The 24,633-nt window shown below is 39.0% G+C and overlaps 2 protein-coding genes and 1 non-coding gene across 4 annotated transcripts in view; 1 reads left to right on the top strand and 2 right to left on the bottom strand.

Moving 5' to 3' along the window:
- Nucleotides 1-8,721, bottom strand: part of AKAP3 (A-kinase anchoring protein 3) — a 41,615-nt gene extending 32,894 nt beyond the window's left edge. The window contains exons 1-3 of one of the 2 annotated variants that reach the window (XM_037064694.1): nucleotides 8,134-8,721; nucleotides 3,067-3,174; nucleotides 945-1,046 (exon numbers count right to left, since the gene is read on the bottom strand). In XM_037064694.1, coding sequence (XP_036920589.1) covers nucleotides 945-1,040 — 96 coding nt within the window. In that variant the 5' untranslated portion in view covers nucleotides 1,041-1,046; nucleotides 3,067-3,174; nucleotides 8,134-8,721. Of the gene's footprint in view, nucleotides 1-944; nucleotides 1,047-1,494; nucleotides 1,571-3,066; nucleotides 3,175-8,133 lie in introns of those variants that run through there. The other variant, XM_037064695.1, reaches the window with a different exon arrangement.
- A 21-nt stretch (nucleotides 8,722-8,742) lies between these two features.
- The window catches only part of NDUFA9 (NADH:ubiquinone oxidoreductase subunit A9), a 38,757-nt gene continuing 22,866 nt past the window's right edge, over nucleotides 8,743-24,633 (top strand). The window contains exons 1-5 of the mRNA XM_037064696.1: nucleotides 8,743-8,848; nucleotides 14,963-15,133; nucleotides 15,444-15,541; nucleotides 21,671-21,762; nucleotides 23,647-23,788. Of these exons, the coding sequence (XP_036920591.1) occupies nucleotides 8,800-8,848; nucleotides 14,963-15,133; nucleotides 15,444-15,541; nucleotides 21,671-21,762; nucleotides 23,647-23,788 (552 nt within the window). The 5' untranslated portion in view covers nucleotides 8,743-8,799. The remainder of the gene's footprint in view (nucleotides 8,849-14,962; nucleotides 15,134-15,443; nucleotides 15,542-21,670; nucleotides 21,763-23,646; nucleotides 23,789-24,633) is intronic.
- Nucleotides 20,233-20,336, bottom strand: LOC119000038 (U6 spliceosomal RNA). Its single transcript, XR_005069229.1, has one exon. It is a non-coding gene; the product is annotated as a U6 spliceosomal RNA (small nuclear RNA).

Genomic DNA, 24,633 nt, shown 5'->3' with positions numbered 1-24,633 from the left:
CATGCAAATAAGTGTTTGATACTAAGGATAAGGATTACAATAGAGATTCTACTAGTTTATGAAATCCTTACAGGGAGAGAATTCTATCTATTCTTATATATGTGAGCCTAAGAGTCAGCACCAGTTTATCCATTATTGTCTCTCAACTTCAACTTAATCCTTCTTTGTCTTGCTTTGTGACACTGGAACTGGACCCATTAAACATTTCTTTCTTGGCCTCTGGCTTTGTTAATAAAAGGCATTGCAGGGATACTCTGGTCATAGCAGAGGGTATCCATCTATACCCTCTGACACGCATCTCCAGAAGCAGCAGGCTGTGTGTTCCTCTGGCAACCACACTCTGTCCACAGAGATCTTAAGCAGCTTTTGGTTGAGAAAGAGGGAACTTTTGTGGATTCTTTGTTTCTTCCTTGTTAACGGTCTCTCAGCCTAGGCATAGTAACTGCTTTCGCATTTCCTACTCTAGAACTCTGAGAGTCCTCTTTACAGCTTTTCATAGTTAAGTTGGGTAACCACTGTTAATAAAGTTTCTTAACATTAAAGTACTGGTGTGGTTTCCATCTTCTGACTGGATCCTGACTTAAGTGCCTGATATTAGTAAGTATTTAATAAATGTTTCTTGAAAAATGAAGACAGAATGACAATATTACTTAAATGAGAGTTTTAAGTTCTGACAATTTTGAGACAGCCTACATTTCAGAAATACTTTTTATGAATAAACTTTTACAGTTGTAATATTTTTCATTAATTATAGCATATTTCTCCTAATAAATACCTTATTATAGGAATGTATGCCAAATATTATAGATGCATTTTTTTTGTCCTGAAAAAAAAGCAGTCAGTCTTCAAAAATAGGTGGCTGGTGGGATGGAGAAAATGAGGCTACTCTTAATGACTCTCCACATATTGCTAACCCAGTATTTGCAAGGAGGTTGACAGCTTACCGTTTTCCAGTCTTGGGGCTGATTGTCTCCAGGTGAATAGACATCAACTTTGCATACCCCATTTTGGCTTTGTAACCAGTTAACCCTGTCCGACATCTGGAGCTAGAAAAAAAATGGTCATCAGAAGGGCAAGTTGTATAAAAGTAAGGATAAAAAGGTGAATAGTTGAGGTGTGAAAAATAGGATCTATGCTTTCAATAGAAACCTATCCCAAGAGCTACTTCAAACTCATCTAACTCTGAATACCTTCATCCTTAGCTCCCAACTGCAGAAAGATTTTTTATACCTCTTTTGCTAAAGCCAGTGCCTGGGCTATTAAGAGGTGCTTAATAATATACATTTACTCATGAAAGAACCTAAGCAGCCATGTCCTGCTCCTCGTGTCCTTGTTTGACAGACCTTCCACATCTTGGATTTTCAGTAGATGGTCAAAGTTCAACATGATCAAAATAAAGTTAATTTACTTCTTGCTGCCTGTTTTCGCCCCACCAACTATTTTGTAAAGTAATATACAGTTTGTTTTTAATTAATTTGTACACCACTAACTTACTTTTATTAGCAGTAAATCTAGTAGTTCTTCCTTAGATCAATCTCTCCTCCAATTAGCCAAGGATCCTGGAGAAATTCTGTCTCACTGGTTCAGCCAAACTTCTGAATGGCAGAAGAAAGATGTCATATGCACCACCCAATGGGCATCTGTAGGTGGAGGCAGCAATACCCTTGCTGATACTGATTCTTTTATAACTGTCCTAACACTTTTCTCTATTCTTTAATTTCTGTAATGACACCAACATCAATCTGGTCTTCTAAGTCAGAAAGCTGACATTCATTGTAGTTGTCTCTTTGCACCGCAAGCCTCCCTCTTGCTGCTACCATATACCTCTGTCATTTGTAGCCATTTTTCTTGAAAGAACTGCTTATCCCTTACGCTTTTGCCCTCTCACTTCACAAGCAAGCATCACAGCCCTTATTCAAAATACTCCTTTGGCATTATTCTCATCCATCTTCCACAGTATCTTATTTGCTAGTCCTTGGGAACATGACTAATTACTATGATATTTTCCCACTAATAATCTATAGGCATGAGAAGCTTCTCTTTTCCCCTTTTCCATGCCACACTTCCATCACTAGACTTCCACACTGATAGCGCCCTTCACTATAAATGTTGCTTAGATCTATGTTTTTTCAATAAGCAAGACAGAATAAGATGGCCAATTTTTCCTTCCCCAAAATCCCCCAACATTTTTGTGAAACATACACATATATTCATGTTTTGATTCTAACAAATACACTGAAACTCTGCTAAAATAAAGTCCAAAAGCTTTTCCTATTTTTCATAGTGACATTGAACTTTGTGCTGTTCCCACAGGATCTGAACCTGTCTTTAACACCCCAATCACTGGCTCAGATTACTGAGCCCAGAAAACAGTTTCCTTTACTCTTTCTGACACTGTAATAGGATTCCATGGGTAAGAAATAGTTTCTCCACCATGATTAGAATCACCCAGAAAGCTGTTTCAAAAATACTGAATCTGAGATATCGCCCCACAGAAAATCTTATTTTGATGTTTTAGGGTAGGAGAACTTAGGCATTGAATTTCTTAAAAGCTCTGTGGGCAATTCTAACACACATCTAGAATTGAGAATCTCTGGGTTTGGGCTTATGGTGGAGATCCTCTCTGAGACAGATAGCTAGCTCCTGAAAGATAATTATATGTTCTTTTCTTTAAAAATTTTTTCTGAAGTTTATAACCTTTTTTTGTTATCTTTTCTAATGTTATTTTTAACTCCAATGAGGAGCTATTAATGTCTATAAAGTTAAACCTCATATTGTCTCTTAGAAGCTTACTATTAAATGTAAATATTCTTATGCCTGAATCATTATTATAAAGTAAGAAATGGATGGTACTACTACTTGGCCAAAGGATGAGAAGTCTTGGAAATGGACTGTCCTGGAATGTTGACATGCAAGTCTCTTAACTAATGTTTATGTTTCATCTTAATAAATGACTTCTAACAGAAAATGACTACATCAATAGTACCTACTGACTTATTTAAGCTATATATCACAATGCAAAAGGATGAAAATTAAACCCCAAAAGTAAATCATGTGATCACTTACTCTTACTGAGGATGGATTCTGCAATATGGAGAAAGCTCTTAATTAATTTGTTGTTGACTTTACTATCTCTAAGTTTACCCACTCCTCCTGCCATGTAATATAAGGAATCTGTAATGGAAAAACACAAAGATTACTACTTTTACATATGAACCCTATTGCTCTTATTACTAAATAATGACTTGGATTCATTACTTTTCACATGTAGTACATAAGGGATAATCAGAAGATGACATCTAATTTAAAGTCCAGATCTTATTCTTGGTGCAGTCAGTTGGTTTCCAGATGAAAAAGGGGTTTCATCTTCTGGCCAGTCATTTCTGAAATGATTATTTTCCACTTTCAAATCATTTATATATAGGCTTATTTAACAATGAGGAAACTGAAAGGTTTTAGCCTAACTTCACACTTGCTTAAAAAGGAAGGCAGTAGAGAAGTAGCCAGAATGGAGAATAAGTACCCTGAATTCATGGATCTCAAAACACTTAATAAGTATTCCTTTAAGAACTTGAGAGAAATATACATCCTCATGCTATACAAGGGAATTAATAATGTCGTAATGAGCTTTCAGATCAATTGTCTTCCATATATTATCTCTACTAAGACATTCAAATAGGAGACATCAGAGTGTTGTACTCTCTTGGAATATACTTCCAGCCCCCTAAAAAATCCCTCTAAATCCCACCTTGCTTCATAGTCCAGGTCAAATCTTATCCATCATGAAATATTTTCTAAATACCAAATTGAGTGTGATTGTTCCATTATCAAAGTTTCCATCAAATATTGTTTTAATTTTTATATTATCTTAGCATTTTAATTGTTCACATATATCATATATTTCATCTCCTTTATTAGATGGCTGGCTTTAAGAGGGCAGATGCATTTTTTTTAATCCATCTTGGTATCCCTCATAATAGCTGGTATCTTGAAATTGGTGTTTTGTAATTGTGTGCAGAAAGAATGCATACAAATACAAATATTTCTAATTCCAGGTAGCTCAATTTTTCTTTCTTAAATTGGAAAACATGAGAACAAAGAAAAATGTGCAAGTTTGCTATGGTGGTAAGCCATACAACTGGGTTTTCTTGAAGCTTGACTCCTCTTAGGGATAATTTCACCCTGGAGATTTAAGATATAAATACCCAGTAATTTATTAACACACTTTCCTATTCCAGTAATACTAGTAAATAAACATCTCAGAAGTGCTCTTGTACTTCTTTCATAAACAGAAAGTATAGTAACTAGTCATATATAGCCAGCAAACACTTTCACTTACATATGTCCTAACACTTTTAACCTTTATTCTATTTTTCTATGTCTCCTACATATTTATTTGCATCCACTAAGCTTGTTTTAAACTTTAAGCTTCCTAAGTTATCCTGGATAATAGTGTGTGTGTGTGTGTGTGTGTGTGTGTGTGTATGTAATCAAATATGAAAATGACATTTAAACTTCTAAATCTGTATACATTTTCCATAAGGAAATGGAAAAGAGGAAACACAATCTGAAGAGTTTAATTTGGCCAATGAATGGATACATACATTTCTTAATTTCAAAGTTGGTGAATAATGTCCTTGAGTTAGGGTGGAAAATAAAAAAGGTTGCTGTGTGTTATCTATTAAATTTGATGAGAAAAGAAAGCTAACTACGTACAGTATAAAGATAAATTTACCTCTCACTTCCTCATTTAGGAAACAGAGGCCCAGAGAGGGGAATATTAAAACCAGTTGATACATTTTTTTAAATATTACAGATCTGCAGGTTACCATCCTGGAAAATATAAAATTTTTCTATGGCCAAGAGAAGGATCCTCCAGCCAATTAAAGGACTGAGCTTAATGTTCATTAAAAATAACAGTGTAATTATTACTTCAACAATAATTGAGGAGTGCAAATGATTGTGTCAGCCAGGAAGGGCATAAACAACATAGGGATGTGGTTATAGTTGCTGTGCCCCAAACCTTAGCTCTATCTCAAAACATTTTCTCCTATGTTCCTCATAAGCAAGAGGCTCCTGTTTACTCAAAGTTCCTAAATTCATAGAAAATCTGAAATTACAGGCAAAATACATGAAGTTTTTGTAAAGTTGATACATATGTGATCAAGTTTTGAAATTTAATTGGGTTTTATTAAAGAAATAATGGATTCTATTATATAAATTCTCTTTTTCTCTCTCATTCCCTAAGAGTTTGTCATGTTGTTAGACACCCAACAAATTAGGTTGTTGAAATCTGCTTCAATTGGATTTGTTTAAATAAGGATTAGAAGTGTGTGTGTGTGTGTGTATCTCTCTCTCAATTGTACTATTCACTGTTAAACTTGCCTGTGGAGAGATTTTCACTCTCCCCTAGTAATAGCTCCTTCCTCTAGGCCCTATTGGGAGAGACACTTTGTCAACATGGTTATCTATATATCTTGCTATTTCCCAGTTCTGTTATTTAGTCAAGGCTTCGGAAACAATAGCAAGAGGATGAAAGGATGAGAACTGGGATTCAGAGCTATACCAGTCTGGTTTTGCTATCAGAGCCTAGAAAGAAGAAAACTTTTGGAACAGCCACACAAAGAAGAGGAAAAGTCAGCAGGGAGCTGAGCTTCCAGTCTCATTGTAAAACTAAGAGGCAGGGAGTAAGAACCAGGCACATCCCCAAAAGGATGGGCAGTCTGGTCAACCTGCAACAAAGTAAAAACTTCAGCAAAGATGGTAGGTTTAGCTACAATATGCCAAGGGAGAAGTTCGTGTATTTCCAGAAGAGTCATGTAAAATTAAAATGGGCTGGGCAGCGAGACCCATCACTTGTCAATGAATTCTCCCTTGTAACTACAAGGATCAGAAAATGAGCTGTTTTATCAGTCCAGTGGGGTATCCTACCTTTGTAGTACTGGAATAGTGACTACAGAAGACTCTAGAACACACTTTTAAAGTCAATGAAGATGCTGGGATGTTCTTGCTCAGCTCAAGATCTTGTTTCCTCCTCCAGCCTTCCATGTACCTGCCCCTTGTTAGGACTGGTGAGTGACATCAGAATCACAACTGGTGATATCACTGTCTCTATAGCAACAGTGGTGAGGCTACCAGAAATCGTGTCATCAAAGGACAGGAGGAGGGGGTGAAGGTATACTACAAGACTCTGATGCTTAGTTTGGAAGAACTGGGTTCACTTTCTCCTAATTAATTTTCTTCTTTGAGTGTCTAATTTAGGTAGGAAATATGGGAGGGGAAAATTTTGCCAAAAGATTTCCTCTTAAAACAATACAGTAAGTATGATGTATTTACAAATCCAAATAGATGCAGAGAATAAGAATGAAAAGGATTGGGGGGGTCTACTAACATTTTTATGCAAAGCCCATGGAATTACTCTGTGGGATCCAGTTTAGACTCTTTTTCATTATAAACATTTTACCTTTTGTAAAAAAAATAAATTTTGAGACATTTTGCTTCAAGTGACCATCTCTGGTTTATAATTCATCTTAGATGAATTATATCAGAGAATTCATCAGAGATACAGTAGCACTCACACACCCTCTGCAATACCTCCACCTCCAACTGTACTGGAATAAATCAGACCAAGAGGCATTTGGTTGGCAATTTTTAGTTTTGAGGAGGACTTTATTAGTAGTACATTCTCTTTGGAAATGTTACCTTTAGTACTCTTACTTAGTGATTAAACATAGGGCTGATCCATAGTTTCCATGAATCAAAAAAAAATCTCTAATGAAGGCCAACCAAGGCCCTTAAAATAAGAATTAAAGTTGTTAACAAATTCAAAAGTGACTGATTTATTACAGGGTTTCTTTAACAGATTATTTATCGATGGTCTTTTATATTCAGTCTCAGTTTCTTCATCTTTAAAATAAAGAAGTTGGGCATGCTGATCTCCTACAATCCCTTTCGGTTCTAACATTCTGTGATTTTGATACTTCAGAGGTACCTGAATAGAGCTACATATATACACATATAGCACTTTGCAGTTGACAAAGCACTTACATATCATTGTTATCTGATCCTCATAACATTTTGAGGTAAGAGGGCAAGTATTAATTTCCCTGTTAGATGTAGAATCTTGCTCAGATTACAACTAATAACTGATAGAACTAAAACTGGGATCTAATATTCTAAATTTTAAGTCAATGCTCTTTCAACTATATCATGTTACCTTGAAACTAGTATTTAGTACACAGGGCAGTGTTTGACTTGGAGATGTAAAATATACCTGGGGATGTTACATAAGTGATAGGAGGTTGCTGTTAATAGGGGTCTATCAATTTATTAAAACTAGGAACGTATGTTACTTATATTTACCCCAGAATCAAATGTTACCAAATTTCAAGTTACCAATGTTATCAAATGTTACCAAATTTCAAATTTCACGACCAAGAAATAGGAGACAGCACAGCATTAGTTTCTCTGATGAAATTTCTTCAGTTTTCTCTTCTAATTCAGCTTGGTAGGTGACACTTCAGTAAACAAGTGGGGGTGGGGTGGAGTGGAGTCAACAGGCTTAATAACTCACAATCTACTCACTACAGGTCTTTTGTCGATCCCAGCATGCACACCCATTTCTCCCTGAAACAACAAAGCATGGAAGAATGACCAAGTCTAGAAAGGTCCTCTAAATTCGTTCGTTTTCTAATAAGCCCAAGGTACATGTCCCAGGATAGGTTGCTGGTTGCCAGCTCCTACTCAGGGACCTTAAAAGTTGAACAGAATAACCTATTTAAAACCGCAAGTGCTTTGTCTAATCTTTCTGGAATTTCCTCAGGCTCTAAAATCATGCAGATTATTAAAGGAGTCCACAGTTAAAATAAACAAACAAAACCAAAGCAAAGCAAAGCAAAACAAAACAAAAAGTCATTGCTCCAGAGACAACCGTCTTGAGTTTCTTCCTAGAAAAGTGTGCAGATACCATATATGTCTACTAAATTTTACATAACATTTCGGGAACTTCATAGACTTCCTGAAGTTCACTCGTGAATCACACTCTAGGTTAAGAATCCCTGGGCTTATATGTCAGGTGGTGATAAGTGCTTTGATAAATAAATAGTAATAAAAGACAGTTGGAATGATGACCACCTTGGATAAGATGTCAAAGAAGTCTTCTCTGAGGTTTCCATACAGCAGACCTGAGCTGATGCAGACATCTGAGTCAGCATGCCCGGAAAAAGAGAAGAGTAAGAAACAGTGGCTTCGAGGAGAGAATAGAGAGTATTATTTGGTGAATTCGACGTGCATATCCTCATTTTTATTTCTCTCCCTTTGTCTTTGCATCCCCGCCCCACTTCTTCTTTGTACGACCTCTCCCCTGGACCCTAGTTATCTCCTTTAAGAACGTCCGGAGTTCAGGGGCCACGCCTCCACCTTCCCCTAGTCTCCTCAGGGCTTCCTTCTCTGATATTTTCCCGAAATTATAAACAGAGGCAGAAACGGTGAGCTCGGGTTCTGCCATTTTGTATGCCCTTGAGTCAGTTACTGGTTGACCTTCTAGTTCCTCGGTGACAGACGGTCTTTACAGTCTTTCCTGTAAGGTCGAGAATTCTTTTCTTTTTACTACCCTTTTCCTTCAGGAACGCGCACCCTTCCGATTTGCTCTCTTTTTCCAGGCCACTATCACGCTCTAGTTTCCGACCCTTCCATTTGCTTCTCGCTTAGCGCCTGCGCAGACTCTCAGGGAGAGTCTTTTGACCCTGCCTCGTAGCCGTAGTTAGTCGGAACACTGGCGGTGGGGGATTGTGGGAGAAGATGGCGGCCGCCGTTCACCAGCGAGTTGTCCGGGCTCTGCCAATGTCACGTAAGTGTCACTGGTAGTATAGGTTACAGGTTGGGGTTCCAAGTCGAGGGTCGAAAGTTTTGGGAGTGGCGCCGTAGTGGTCACGCTGACTCTCTGGACACCTTAGTTTTTCTAGGGCTGGACCTGCCTCGGTAGTTTCTCTTTAACGCTTTTCCGACTCACATATTAAAATGTGCCCTTGGGAAAGGGTCTGCACTGAGAGAACGTGAGCAACGGGAAGGGAAGAGGAGAAAGTGTGGGACGTGTAAGGGAGCAAGAGAATCAGCTTTCCCATAGGGTTGTGAGGGTTTGGGGTTCTGAGAAATATTTATGTGGGGGTCGGGAGCCGGGGAGAGGAATCTGAAAGGGAGGGAATAAAAAGGCAGTGGGGAGAAGATTGTTCATAGATCGACTTTATGACCTTGTGCAAACCCTTAATCAGTCTCAAGAGTTTTCGTGTCACATTGGAAATGATAATACCACAATGTCAGGGAGTTTCTGAAAAGATTAATGAAGTAGTGTTTATAAAAGCACTCTAAATCAGAAGCACCTCTATAGATGTGGAGAGTGTTAGGCCGAGGTACTTGGGACTCGGGAAGCAAGGGATGCTTGGAGAGAGAATACTCGAGCTTGGTAGAAAGGAAAGGGAAGAGAAGTAAAGGATATTAATATTTGTGTAAGCGTTGTTCATTTAACCTTCTAATCTTATTAGGTCTACTATCATGGTCCTCAGTTTGAAAACATACTGCTCTTCCACTCTGTAAGAGAGGCTAGAAAAGCAAAGGAAATTGAATCCAGTTACACTTCATCGTCCTTCTTTCACCTTCCTACCCTTCACAAACACCCACAAACCTCCAAGAGTTGTATTTTTAAAATTCATAGTACCTGCTATCTGCTGATCACAGTTTTAGATATATTTGTAATTGTGTTTTCTTTAACTTACTTTTTTCAACACCATATTGTGTGCTCTTAATCATAAAGCTTTACCTCGAGAGGCAAGTCTAGTGTGTAACATAATCAAAATACTATAGAATAGAATTATGTAAAACAAGAATATAAAGTGAAATGTGGACAGACTATTACATAACATAGGAAATCAGAAAAGGGAATTATTGGCATCATTTGAAGCTGTGAGGGAAGACTAGAAGACCAGTGAAGAACTGCAGTTCTTCCACTGATTTTGTGAGGGTTGTTATGATCTTGAAAGTCAGAGAGGTTGGACATTGCCCTCTCACTGGAAAGGCAGGGGCATGAGAGTGTAATCATGAAGTACTTAGGAGGCAGTGAAATGACAACCTATAGATCTGGAGTAGTAGGAAAGGAAGGTGAATATGTTACATGGGCTTAAATAATATGGGCCTTTGAAAGTCAAGCAGAGCTTTAGACCAGTGGTCTCCAAAGTGGGTTTTGCAAGAATAATGCAATACTAAAATATAGTATTAGAACTTTTAAAAACATTTTCTGTAGTAATAACAATAGCTAACAGTGTCATTCAAACTCTGTACACTGTTTTAAGTGTTTTAATACATGTTTTGTAATGTGTGTAATATTGGTAGTACATAGAACATATATGTACTTTATAAGTAAATGCTTAAAAATACTATGGTATGCAAGCAAATATGTTTGGAGACAATTGCTTTAGGTCTCATTGTTTGCTTTCCAGAGAAATCAAAGGAATCAGATGAGAGAAATCTCTTTTTTCCACTATAAAAATCTAGTAACTGACCCTTGATAATTCTCTGCCTTTCCTCCAGATGAGCTCCTTCTGCTGTGATCTAAGGCCAGTTCCTTTGCCTTGCATTCGATCCCCTCCTCTCTTATCTATTCATTCCCTCTCTTGAGTCATTAATTTTTCTCCTCTACTAGGTCATTTCCTTCAGCTTATTAATGTTTTAATATCTCATTTATTTTAAAAAATGTCTTGCTTATCTGCATATTACTCTAGTCCTCTTTTTCTTTGTCTGTTTATATCATATCTTCAAAAGATTATCAGTACTTCTCCTACCACTTCCTTGCTTCACATTCTTTCTTTTGCCTGCTCCATGCAGGCTTTCATTCTCACTGTTTCAATAAAATTACTCTTGTTAAGGCCATTTACAACCAACATTTTCCAGACCATTTGGCTCTCTGTTGTCATGCTACTTCACTTGTCAGCATCTTTTGATAGAGTTAACTCCAGTAGAACCTGCCCCTTATCTGTAGTTTCCCTTTCCACGGTGTTGCTTACCCTGGTTGACTGCAGTCTGAAAATAGTAAGTGGAAAATTCCAGAAGTAAACAATTCATAAGTTTTAAATTTCACATCATTTTGAGTAGCAGATGAGATCTCATGCCACCCTACTCCGTCCTGTCACTGTGAATCATCTCTTTGTCCAGCGTATTCATGCTGTAAAGCTACCCACTCATTAGCTATCTCAGTTATCAGATTGAATGTCAGGGTATTGCAGTACTTGTGTTCAAAGTGACCCTTATTTTACTTAATACTGTCCCCAGAGAACAAGAGTAGTAATGCTGGTGGTGAGGATACGCCAGAGAGCAGCCATAAAGTGCCTCCAGTAAATGAAATGCTATGTATATATAGGAAAAAACAAAACAGTAGTTCATGCAGGGTTTGGTACTGTCTGTGGTTTCCCATATCCACTGTAGGTCTTTGAACATAGTCCTTGAGTGTAAAGGTGGCTATTGTATTCTGCCATCTCTTTTTTGCATTTGGTTTCTGTATACCATTTTTTAAAAAATTTTTCTCTTATCTCACTGGGCTGCTTTTAATCTTCTTATTCGGCTCTTTGGGCTAGTCACTCAACCACTCTGAGCCTTGGTTTCTAGTCTGTGAAGTGCCAGTAAAGATAACATTAAGTAAGATAATAGTTATTAAGCATTTACAACAATATGAAGCACCTGGTAAGAGCTTTGTAAATTTAGCTATTAGTTATTATTTTGTTACTGTGTGTCTGATCTGCATTGATTGTTTGTATTTATTTATTTTTTAGATATATTTTATTGATTATGCTATTACAGTTGTCCCATTTTCCCCTCTTCATTCCCCTCCGCCCTGCACGCCCCCTCCCATCCACATTACCCCTCCTTTAGTTCATGTCCATGGGTTGTACATATAAGTTCTTTGGCTTCTACGTTTCCCATACTATTCCTAACCTCCCCCTGTCTATTTTCTACCTACCATCTATGCTATTAATTCTCTGTACCTTTACCTCCTCTCTCCCCTCCCACTCCATTTCTGTGGTTCTGATCCTGTTCTAGTTATTTGCTTAGTTTGCTTTTGTTTTTGTTTTTGGTATGGTTGTTAATGGTTGTTTGCAGTCATTTTACAGTTCATATTTTTATCTTCTTTTTCTTAGATAAATACCTTTAACATTTTGCATAATAAGTTCATCTTATGATGAACTCCTTTAACTTGACCTTACCTGAGAAGCACTTTATCTGCTCTTCCTTTCTAAATGAGAGCTTTGCTGGATAGAGTAATCTTGGATGTAGGTCCTTGCCTTTTATGACTTGAAATACTTCTTTCCAGCCCCTTTTTGCCTGTATGGTTTCTTTTGAGAAATCGGCTGACAGTCTTATGGGAACTCCTTTGTAGCTAACTTTCTCCTTTTCTCTTGCTGCTTCTAGGATTCTCTCCTTCATTTTCATCTTGGGTAATGTAACCATAGTGCCTTCCTGTGTTCCTCCTTGGGTCCAACTTCTTTGGAACTCTGAGCTTCCTGGACTTCCTGGATGTCTCTTTCCTTTGCCAGACTGGGGAAATTCTCCTTTATTATTTGTTCAAATAAGTTTTCCACTTGTTGCTTTTCCTCTTCTCCTTCTGGTACCCCTATAATTCGGATGTTGGAACAGTTAAACATGTCCTGGAGGTTCCTAAGCCTCTTCTCGGGTTTTTTGAATTCTTGTTTCTTTATTCTTTTCTGGTTGGATGTTTCTTTCTTTCTTCTGGTCCGCACTGTTGATTTGAGTCCCAGTTTTCTTCCCACCACTATTGGTTCTTTGTACATTTTCTTTTATTTCACTTAGCTTAGCCTTCATTTTTTCCCATATAATTTGCAAGCAAATTCAACAACTCTGTGAGCATCTGATTACCAGTGTTTTGAACTGTGAATCTTGATAGGTTGGCTATCTCTTCATCGCTTAGTTGTATTTTTTTTTTTTTTTTTGGAGCTTTGATCCGTTCTTTCATTTGGGCAAATTTTTTTTTGTCTTGATGTGCCAGTTGGGTAGTGAGGGGCGGAGCCTTAGGTATTCACCCAGGCAGGGTAACTCCTGTCACTGCGTTGTGAGAGGGTATGTGGGGCAAGGGTCTGAGAGGGAACAATACCGCTTGCTCTGTTCTCTGCCAGATTTCAGTCACTTCCTCGACTTCCCCCCAGGCAAACTGGGCCCTTCTGGTGCTGATTCATGTGTGGGTGGGTTTATGTACATTCTAGAACCCTGTGGTTCTCTCCAACAAACTCTCATGTGAAGTGGGAAGTTTCTCCCAGTGCCTCAATCCCCACAGGTGTTTTCAATCAGTGGTTTGAGACTTTATTTTCCCACGCTGGAGCCCTGGCTTGTGCAGTCCATCCTGCTCCCCAGGAGTTTCTTCCACTTTATCTGAGTGGGAATGTGGGACTGCCCAGTCCACAATCTGCTGCCTCGCCAGGTCCTCTCACTGCTGCCTTGCCTGCCCTGGTCGTCCAGCCACCACCTTGCAGAGAGTCCTCTCTGCTGGGGCTGTCTGTCTCAGCCCCTCCTACCAGTCTGGGTGAATGTGTCTTCTTTAACTCCTTGGTTGTCAGACTTCCAGTTAGATTTTCTGGCAGTTCTGGTTGTTTTTTGTTTTTAAATTGTTGTTGTCTCTTCTTTGGTTGTGTGAAGAGGCACAGTATGTCTACCTATGCCTCCGTCTTGGCCCTGCAATGTTTGTTTTTCATCTCTGGTTTTAGTAAGCTAGGCTTTTTCTCCAATTCCATACTTTTGAATAGGAAAAGAAACAGTGGTTTCTGGGAAAAGTGCCACTGGAAAGCCATTCCTAGAAAACAGACTTTCTTTCTTTGTTACTTACCTACTTTTAATGATTTTCAATAGTTTGATATTAAGTCTGAGTTGCACTCTTTAAAAAAAGAAATGTTGTCTACTAATAATCCTCTCTCTGCAGCGCTTGTCATCAGTTTTATTTTTCATTCATCATCAATTTTGAAGTCTGTTCCAAGTAAGTCTTTTGCTATACCCTGTACTGGACTTATTCATCCCTATTTTTGAATGTGTTAATGTGTTTCTCATGGAAATTTATTCTTTCTGTTATTATTCTTTAAAGCCTTTCTCAAAACACTTTATCCTGCACTCCTTCCTTGTGATTATCTAACTTATTACTTTAAATTCCCTCAGTGCCTTTCACTGTAGAGGTTTATATTGTCTTAAGTTGTAACTGTAATGTTTTTGTTTTTTTAAATATTTATTTATTTATTTTTAGAGGGGAAGGGAAGGAGAGAGGAAGAGAAACATCAATGTATGGTTGCTTCTTATGCATCCCCTGCTGGGAACTGGCCCCTGCCAGGAACTGGCCTGCAACCCAGGCATGTGCCCTGACTGGGAATCGAACTGCCATCGTCATCTGGTTCGAAGGCCCGTGCTCAATCTACTGAGCTACACCAGCCAGGGCTGTAATGTTTTGTTTTAATGTGATTCATCTTCCTAGGCAAATCTCATCCTGTAGGGCAGGGCCTTTATGTTTTATGTATTTCCTTATGTTCTAGAGTCGTTGTTATAATAGTTTGTGTTTATTATTGCTGTTGGCACTTAAATTACGTTTTTTAAAGATCTTATTTATTTATCTTTAGAGGAGAGGGGAAGAAGAGAGGGAGAGAAATATCAATGTATGGTTGCCTCTTGTGCATCCCCTGGGATGTGACCTGCAACCCAGGCATGTGCCCAGAGTGGGAATCAAACTGCAGTTGTTTGGTTCTAAGGCCCGTGCTCAGTCCACTGAGCTACACCAGCCAGGGCTGAATTGCAACTTTTAATTCAAAAGTTGAACTTTAATGTAAGTTCATGAAAATCCTGTTATCTAGGAAAAGAAGCTATTTGTATTCATGGTCATTTTATATTAACATTTTCCATTTTTGTATATTCTGGGCTTTCATTTAAGGTTCTTCTGTTACTGCATTAGCCACATCTGTGTTTCCTGGCCCACCCCAGCGCCAGCTTCATCATGCACTCATACCTCATGGGAAGGGGGGGCGTTCCTCAGTCAGTGGGGTCGTGGCCACTGTGTTTGGAGCAACAGGATACCTGGGCCGATATGTTGTCAACCATCTTGGTAAGTAAAGTTCCTGGAGTTTTGTATACTCTGGTAGCATTTATTAGGGTTACGCAATGAGAAGCCATGAGCTATGTTTCATTTCATTTTAACAGTGTTCCAAATAATTCATATCTTGGATTTATGTAATTTTGGTCTACTGTGTACATTGTGGGAACATCCATGATTCCTCATACTTCCTATATAGGATGTTTATAGAGGACTCTGAAAAGTTATCGTGTCTCTAACACGGCAAAATGCCAATTAACTGTCATATAATGTATTTATATTATGTTAACATTGATCCTTGCTTCAATCCATTCTCTTTTAGGACGTATGGGGTCACAAGTGATCATACCCTACCGGTGTGATACATATGACACCATGCATCTTCGTCCTATGGGTGACCTGGGCCAGATTATCTTTCTGGTAAGAGCCTGTATTACTGATTATTAGAGTGGACAAATATAAATTACTAAGATCACTTTTAGGAAAGAGAGGCAGTAAATAAAGCAGCAGTTTCATTCCACAGTAAACCAAAGGCATCCTCTATTCATAGGACATTTTTGAAAACACTAGTCTGGCAGTTGGCAAATTTTTTCTGTAAAGGTCCAGATAATAAATATTTTAGGCTTTGCGGGTTATAGGGTCTTGGTCGAGATTACTCAGCTCTGCCCTTGTAACCCAAAAGCAACCATAGACAATATGTAAAGGAATGGGAGTGGCTGTGCTCCAATAAAACTTTATTGACAAAGTTTAACTGTAGACTAGATTTGTCTATGGGTCATAGTTTGCTAGCCCTGCTATATATAGACCTATACTGTCCAGTATGCTAATCACTAGCCACATATAGCTGTTGAGCACTTGAAATGTGGCCAGTCTGAATTGTGATGCACTGTTCAGTGTAAAGTACACACCAGATTTCAAAGACAGTATGAAGAAAACTTCATATTAATGATAATGTCATTAATATTTGTTAATATTCATTACATATTAGAACTATGTTGGCTGCATTGGGTTAAATAGAGTATATTATTATTTAAATGAATTTCACCTGTTTTTTTTTATTCTCTTAAAATGTGGCTAATAAAAAATTCAGAATTACATATATGGCTCATGTTATAATTCTATAAGTACTTCTATAGACAGAAAATCACAAGTATGTTATTTTATAACTTGGTTTTCTGGTGTAGACTTAACAGCAATTCTTTCTAAACATTTTATGTTGTTATTCTTTTTATTTGCATTTTGGGAAAAGTTTTTATTTATTCACTTATTTTTAGAGAGAAGGGGAGGGCGGGAGAAAGAGAGGCTAGAGAAAAATATCAATGCATGATTGCCTCTCGTGTGCCCCTGACTATGGAGTTGGCCCACAACTCCAGTTGGCCTGTGTTCTACTCTTAGACTAAGATAGTGTTGCTATTTATATTTTAAGTCTTTTACCCATCTTGAGTTTATTTTTGTGTATTATTTAAGTTAGTGGTGTAGTTTCATTTTTTGCATATAGTTGTCCAAATCTCCCAATACCATTTATCGAAGAGGTTGTTTTTACGCCATTTTATGCTTGTGCCCACTTTGTTGAATGTTAATTGACCATAGAGACTTGGGATTATTTCTGTGTTCTTTATTCTGTTCCACTGATCTATATGTCTGCTCTTATGCTAGTACCAGGCTGTTTTGATTACAGTCACCTTGTAATATAGTTTGATGTCAGGTGTTATGATTTCTCCTATTTTGTTCTTTCTCAAAATTGGTATGGCTATCTGGGGTTGCTTATGGTTCTATATAAATTTTTGAAATGTTCTATATCTGTGAAATATGTCATTGGTATTAATAGGGATTGAATTAAATCTATAAATTGCTTTCGGTAGTATGGATATTTTATGCTTCCACTTATTTGTGTCTTTCTTACTTTTCCTTCTTCAGTGTTGTGAGTTTTCTGAGTATAAGTCTTTTACCTCTTTGGTTAGGTTTATTCCTAGGTACTTTTTTTTCTTGTTACTATATCAAGTGGCATTTATTTCCTGATTTCTGTTTCTGATAGTTCATTGTTAGCATACAAAAATGCCTTTGATTTCTGAATATTGGCTTTGTATCCGCTGTTTTGCCAAATTCACTTATTTGGTCAATTTTTTGGTGGAGCCTATAGGATTTTCAGTGTACACTAGCATGTGATCTGCAAATGATGACTGTTTTGCTTCCTCCTTTCCAATTTGGATGCCTTTTATTTCTTTTTCTTGTCTGATGACTGTGGCTAGGACTTCCAATACAGTGTTGAAGAGAAGTGGTGAAAGGGGGCATCCTTTTCTTGCTCCTGATATTAGTGGGAAAGCTTTAAGTTTTTGCTCATTGAGTATGATGTTGGCTGTAGTTTTCTCATATATGGCCTTTATAATGTTGATATATGCTTCCTCTACTCCCACTTTCAGTGTTTTTACTGTAAATGGGTGATGCACCTTATGAAATGCTTTCTCTGCATCTATTGATACGATGTTATTTTTGTCTTTCCTTTTTTTTATATGATGTATTACGTTTCTCGATTTGCAGATATGGTATCATCCTTGCATCCCTGGGATGAGTCCCAGTTGATCATGGAATATGATCTTTTTAATGTGTGGCTTCATGAGGTTTGCCATATTTTGTTAAGGATTTTAGCATCTATGTTCATCAGCGATATTGGCCTGTAATTTTCTTTGTTGTGTCTTTATCTGGTTTTGGGATAGTGAATGAACAGGAGTTCTGTTAGAGAAGAACAGCAGTAACTGTGATATCCTCACTCAACTAGCCACAATTTATAAAGGTAGAAAGGATATAAGACTATTATAAGAGGGGGGGAGGAGAATGTGAGCTGAATTAAGGAAGAAAGAATGCTTTTGCAAGGATAGGAGGAGGAGAAATAGTAAGAGTAAGGAATAGGAACATGGCATAGCATGGGAGAACATAAAGTTTATAACAACAATGAGAAAGGTCAGGAAGATGGCAAGATGGAGTAAGACCAGGGAAGGGTGCTATGTAGCAGTTGAAATAATAACATGAAAAAAATATATATAATCTGAATAAAAAGAATAAAAAATAAAAGACTAAGTGGTGAATTAGGTGGAATATGATTGAAGTGAGAGAGTAAATATTAAAAGGCTATATGAAAGAAAAAAAAGGAGAAAGAAAAGGAAAAAAGAAAAAAAACACCCAACTTCTCAGGAAGAATGAGGTGAAATTTGTCTCAGCTGTTCATGTTCACCTTCTGACTTCTTTCTGGGTAGCCTCTGGATTTTTATCAGCTCAAGGTCCCATGTGGGTGGGTCATCCAGCCTCTGGCAATACTGCCTCTGGCAATACTGCCTCTATCTCCTTCCCCTGCCTCCAGAGGGAGCTTCTGTTGTAATCCAGAGGGTGAGGCTTCTGCATTCCCTGTGGGAGGCGCTGTGCAGTTTTCTGGGAAAATTGTGGTTGCATGTGGTTGACTTAGTCTGTCCTAGTTTATTTCCAGTAATGTATAGTTTCTGATTAAATAGCTGTCTGTTTCATGGTGGGGTGAGGCAATCTGTGTAAAGTGTCAGCCCTTTCCTGCTTGTGTGGAGAGCTTTTGTAGCTCTGTGTGGGAGCCAAGGCTGAGCCGGGCCCTGAATCTCCCTTGCTGCCCACTTTCTGAACTTCCTGCTTTCAGGGCCTCAGTGAAATAGGGCCCTAGGACCCAGTGTACTTTGTCTTCCTGTGGGGAGTTCAAAATGGGCCCTCTTAGACTTTCCTCTTGCTGTCTTACTCTTGTGGAAATGCCCCCTGCACATTGTTAAGGCTGCCCAGGAAGTTTTGGAGATCTTCCCTGTTCCTGCAGGAGATTGAGTCCAAGGGGCTGGACTCAATCTCCCTTTCCCAGAGGTTCCATTAAGGAACGGGGTCCAGTCTGGCCTCAAATAATCTCAGGTGCACAGTTCCCGGCTCACTGTCCTCATGGCATGCTATGTCCCACGCTCTCCATTCTGCGCTGTTGCACTGGTCTTGGGCCGAGAAACCACCTCACTTTGCACTCCTTTAAGTAATCTGCTTGGGTGTAGTGAGTGGAAGCAAACTGCACCACTGTCCTCCCTTCTTGGTGGCAGAGCAGCTGTGCATGCCCCCAGCACGCCTCAGCTCCCCTTTTTAAGAAATGTCTCTGGGCGCTCTCACTGCAGTGCCCAGCTTTCCACATGCTCCACTTCTTTAATAAGTCAAGAGTCTCTCTCAGTCATGGGCAGTTGTGGCCTCTTTTTTCCCCCAGGTCCAGGTGCAGACAGCATTTCTCTCTTCTCTGGCACTACCCTGATTGGCCTCCATCTAGGGTGTGCCACTAGCTGTGTGTGTGTGTAGCCTGCTTCTCCCTGATGACTTTGCATATTCAGGTTGCTCCCAGCAGGGTCTGGGGATTCCCAGCCCTGGGAGGGGAGGGAACTGCTATGCTGCCATCTCTGATCAGGCTCTCCACAGATGCTGGCGATGCAGCAGCCACAGTTGCTGGTGCCACTCTGGGGGACTTTCCTAGTCCACCTATAAAACCTCCTTACCATCCATTTTGAAGTGTCCTCCATACTCTTTGGCTTCCAAACTTCGTAGCAGCCAAGAGTCTGTTGACTGTTAACTTTGTTTTGAGAAGATTAGCCAAGTGTCTGAGTTGGAGGCAAGAGCAAGTGGGCTTGGCTCCCACCTATTTTGCCTCCATCTTCTCCCTTCTCTCTGCAACTTTTTTTATAAATGTGTCACTGTGCTGCAGATTTTATGTATATTTTACATAATCTTCATGATAACTCCATGACTTAGGCTATAATTACAAATTTTACGTGGAGGCTAGAGAGATCATTTGTATGCAGTTGGTAAATGGCAAACTGGAATTTGCATTCCTGTCTGACTGCAAAGTTGTTATTCCATATTGTCTCTTGCACCCTGCTCTCTATCCTAACTAGTTTTTCTAAGTAGTTTTTCTTGCTGAGGGCTTCATCTTTTTGTTTTTGAATCTGATTTCTGTAGACCTTTTACTCTTTACTAAATAAACTACACAGGTGTTTGACCCTATGCAATTTTTATTATCTTTCATTAAAATGCTTTAAAAATTATTTTACTCTATTTTTTTATTTTTAATAACTTTATTAAAAAATATGGAACGCTTCACGAATTTGCGTGTCATCCTTGCGCAGGGGCCATGCTAATCTCTGTATCGTTCCAATTTTAGTATATGTGCTGCCGAAGCGAGCACTATTTTACTTTAACATAGAATGATGCGGACCCCGGCTCATGGGGTCCATGGCATTATGGATGAGACAAGATAAATTCACATAGACTACCTAGTCCTATGGAGGAAAAGGGACCACACAGCCACTCTCTCAAGGGGAGGGTGCCTCGGAACGCCTCAGCCACTCTCTCAGGAGGAGAGCACGCCGACCCTTTTCTTGACAGGCTTTTATTGCTTTTCTGGGCACATTACATTGAGGAGGGTTCTCATTTACTATGCACAGGTTCACTGTAGGTGGTTACTTTTTACAGAAAACAAAAGAAAAAATGATGTTAATTACTTCAAAGAGAAGGATGTTGCAGACCAAGGGGGAAAGTAGTTGAACCGGTTACACTCCATACTGGGGTGGTTTAGCACAGACTTTATAGGAAGTTGCAGTAAGCACTTTTTGCCTCAATTCAGGGTGATGGAGTTTTAGCAGAAGCAAGTCTCATAGCAGCCTAGGTACAGGTCTGATTCCCCATGGGAGAACCTACCTGTGGGCGTGGGTCTTGTGCATCGGCCCTTGCTTTCCACTGGCCTTCTGAGTGGGAGCTGGGCCCACGCAATACAGAACAGTCTCCTATAATAGAATACTCCGTACCTTTTTCTGGGATTATTTAATTCCCAGTTACTATTTTGGATAAGGATCATCAATTTTACTGAAGTCCTTTATGATGCTCAGAAGTAATCAGGAGTTTTAGGCAGGTCACTTCTCTTTGAGTGTTGTTTTCATTTCTTTAAAGTAGAAATGACTACATCTGAGACTGTAAAGAGAAAAGAGTTTAAAATAAATATTAAGATTGTTACGAATGCTCCCAATTTATTGTTAGCCTTTAAGAGACCCTCCTTATCTTCAGTCTATAACTGGTTTCTGCTAAAAACAAAAAATCAGTTTACTTCCCAGATGATCCTTGGTTCTTTGGTTATATTTTAGGACGGGCGACTTGATTACTGGACTTCTCTACAAACTTGTGACAGTCGGGTGACAAAAACTGATGTGCTCTATTAAAAATGAATAGTATTCTTTGAATGGTTGGTTCCACCATTCAAATAAAAACAGAAACTAGACTTTCAACTATTTGTCTCCAAAAGAGTCAGAGAATCAGCAGGGAATTTGAGACCTCAGAACCATTTTTGTTTTAATAAATGGTGGAGCCTATATGAAATGGTACTGTATTGTGACAGCAACAGGTGGCCCATTTTGAAATTTGACAAGGACTGAGGGTAGGGATAGAGGTGAGGGCAGGGCCCTACAGAAACGTTAAGTGCTAGGGTCCACCCCTTAGGCTTTCATCTGATTTACATTATTGTTATAGGAATGGAATGGGAGAAACAAAGATTCCATCCAAAGAGCAGTGGAGCACAGCAATGTGGTCATCAATCTTGTTGGGCGAGACTGGGAAACCAAGTAAGCCTTTGACTCATTTTTACTTTGGGAATGCTGTGGGTGGGGGGGCTCTGCCCACAGAGCCCCTTACTTGTTATAGATGAGAGTAATTCTACCAAGACATGATCTACTTGGGGAGGAAAGGTGGCCAGTCTCCAAGGAGAAGGACCTTGAGCCTGTTCCTCAATGGGCTTTTAATGGGTTTAATTTGCATATGAATACAGGGCATATACGTAAAGCTCATCAATCATTGTCAGTAATGATCAAACAATAGATAACACTCAAAGAACTATAGCCCTTATTCTGAGTCAGGGTCAGATAGCTAAAGGGCCATAAAACTTAGGGGAAATAAACTCATTTTATGCTTGGACCCTTATCATTTAAATTGAGGGTATTCTTAGCAAACCAGGCTTCACAGGATTTTATGCATGCTTTCTTAGGCCTGATTGCCCCGGGAAACTGCCCATTCCAACACAGGGCCATACCTGCCTCCTGCATTGTTTTAGGCTTAAGTCAGGCGGAGGATGCGGGCAGCCTAGAGATTAGGAGATTTTTTACAGATTGAATGAGGACTTAGGCTATGTCAAAGCTGAGGGGTGAGGATCTGTCACCCCCTTTTTCTGTAGTCCCCCAAGTCCTTCCCTGATGGCCGCATCTTGACTGTGTCTGTCTTAGGTCATCCCTCCTTTGAGGAATCTTACCTGTCTGCTTGGGGCCAAGCAGGGGGAAATAAAAGGGGCAGAGGCTGTGCCCCTGCCAGGAGGATAAGCTTTGTCTCCTTAGTGGCTTATGGTCCCAAGGTCTTTTGACTCAGCCTTAGCCATGGGTGGTTACAGCTTCTGAAACCAGGCAGGGCAGTTCCCAACAGTATGCTATCTTAGGGTTCAGTAGATGTTTATTGGGCACTGTCTATATGTTAGGTATTGTAGTGATGACACTTTAAATTAGTCCATCAGTAAGCATTTACATACCAACTATTTGCATATCCAGTGACCCCCTCACCCTTAGGGGATTTAGTTGCCTAAGTTTGCTGTAAATAAGCAGTATGATGTGCTGCCCATAAAAAGTCCATGTGGACTGTGTCAGTGTGGTTGGTGTCAACTGGACAGGATGACTGGTATTGGCCCTGTGCTTGGATCGGTCCAGCTGGGATGTGGTTAGGTAGGAGAATTTTGCCTGTTCCACTGTCAACAAGATGAACATTGGTTTTTCTAGTGTGACGGTGTTCTAGATCTGTTCTTCACATTGTTTATAGAAGAAAGCGTGAGTATTGATTTGAACAGTTCTTTGTAGTTATTGTGCAGGTTGTTTATCAATGGATGTTTAAAACCTGTAGTTCCACAACACTTTGTCCACACCTATTTTTAAAATTTATTGAAGTTGACTTAGATTTATTTGTATATGTTTGTCTCATCCAATGTTCTTAAGTTCTTTGATGACTTGGAGAGTCTTAGTCAACTTTATGTCCAACATAGTGACTAACACAGTGTAACACAGAGGAGGCATTTAGTCAATGTTACTGGATTAAGCGACTTTTCAGTTTCTTTTTACCCCCTGAGAGAAACAAAGGCCTAGGATAGGAAGAGATTTCCGGCCCTAGCACGTCCCTCAGTGCTGCCCAAGCAGTGCAGCCAAATGTTTTCCAAGGATCTCAGCCTTAGAATTCTCTGAGGACACAGAATACTGCAGAAGCTGATTTGCAGCTTTAGTAAGCCTTGGATTATATACAGTAATAACAGTGTGTAGTAAAGGAGAAATCATTGGTTTTGATTTTGGGTTAAATCATTGCTGTTTTACAGTTTACTTATTATGAATTCCAGCAGTAGTATGAAAGTCAGCTTACCACAGAAAGCTTTGAAATCCTGAGTTAGGTGCTGTTAACTGATCCCCCTTTTTTTCTTCCAGAAACTTTGATTTTGAGAACATTTTTGTGAAGATTCCCCAAACAATTGCTCAGGTGTCTAAGGATGCTGGGGTTGAAAGATTTATTCACATTTCACATCTGAATGCTGATATTAAAAGTTCTTCTAGGTATCTGAGAAATAAGGTAAGTAACAGGTTGATCTGGAAAGTGATTTACAGAGCTGGGAGTTTTCTGGCCCCTTTGAAGCATGATTTAGGTGAGAAGGGTTTTCATTGACATATCCAGGACTAAAAGGGATTTTTAGGTTTAGATTTAGATTTCAGAATTAGATTTGTGTGTGTGTGAGGAGTGTGTGCACACGCACATGTGTGTGTGCATTGTATTCTAACATTTTTGTCGAATGCCTTCTCTTTGTAGGGAACTGTGTTAAGGGGCTTCAAAGATGGAAAGACCATATTGTTACTTGTGCTCAAATGCATTTTCTTAGGGCATAGTAGAATTACATAATAAATGAATAATAAATGATAGAGTATGATTCCTGCCCCTAAGAGTCATACCTGTGTCATCTACCAGTGTTAAAGGATTGTCTTTTTTCTGAAACCCCTTTTATAGTTATGGATTCATGCCACTTCTGAAAGGGTGACGTGAAGGCTGAGGATGACCAGAGTTCCTTGATAGTGGCTTCAGCTTTTTGACCCACTGCATTTTTTAATTGAACAAATTGTTTATGAAGTATCTACTGTGTGCTACATTGCATTAGGCACTAGGGATATAGGAGTGAATAAAACAGACATGGTCTAAGCCCATATCTAGTTGGGAGTCCATTAAGGAAAATAATTCCTGAGGCACCAGGTATTAGAAAACAGCAAACTTCTATAGAAGCCTATCATGGGGGAGAAAGGGCATTTATTAGTTAGGAACATTTAATTACTAGCATCAGAAAATCCAGAGTAAACTGGCTTAAACAAAAAGGAATTTATAGGGCTATGTATCTGAGAAATCAAGCAGTGGGGAACTGTAGCCACATT

This window comes from Sturnira hondurensis, unplaced genomic scaffold, assembly GCF_014824575.4.
Source record: "Sturnira hondurensis isolate 20B ecotype Veracruz unplaced genomic scaffold, ASM1482457v3 Scaffold0015509, whole genome shotgun sequence".
Taxonomy (NCBI): domain Eukaryota; kingdom Metazoa; phylum Chordata; class Mammalia; order Chiroptera; family Phyllostomidae; genus Sturnira; species Sturnira hondurensis.
Note: the sequence above shows the minus strand (reverse complement) of the source record. Positions and strands in the feature narration are given on the sequence as shown.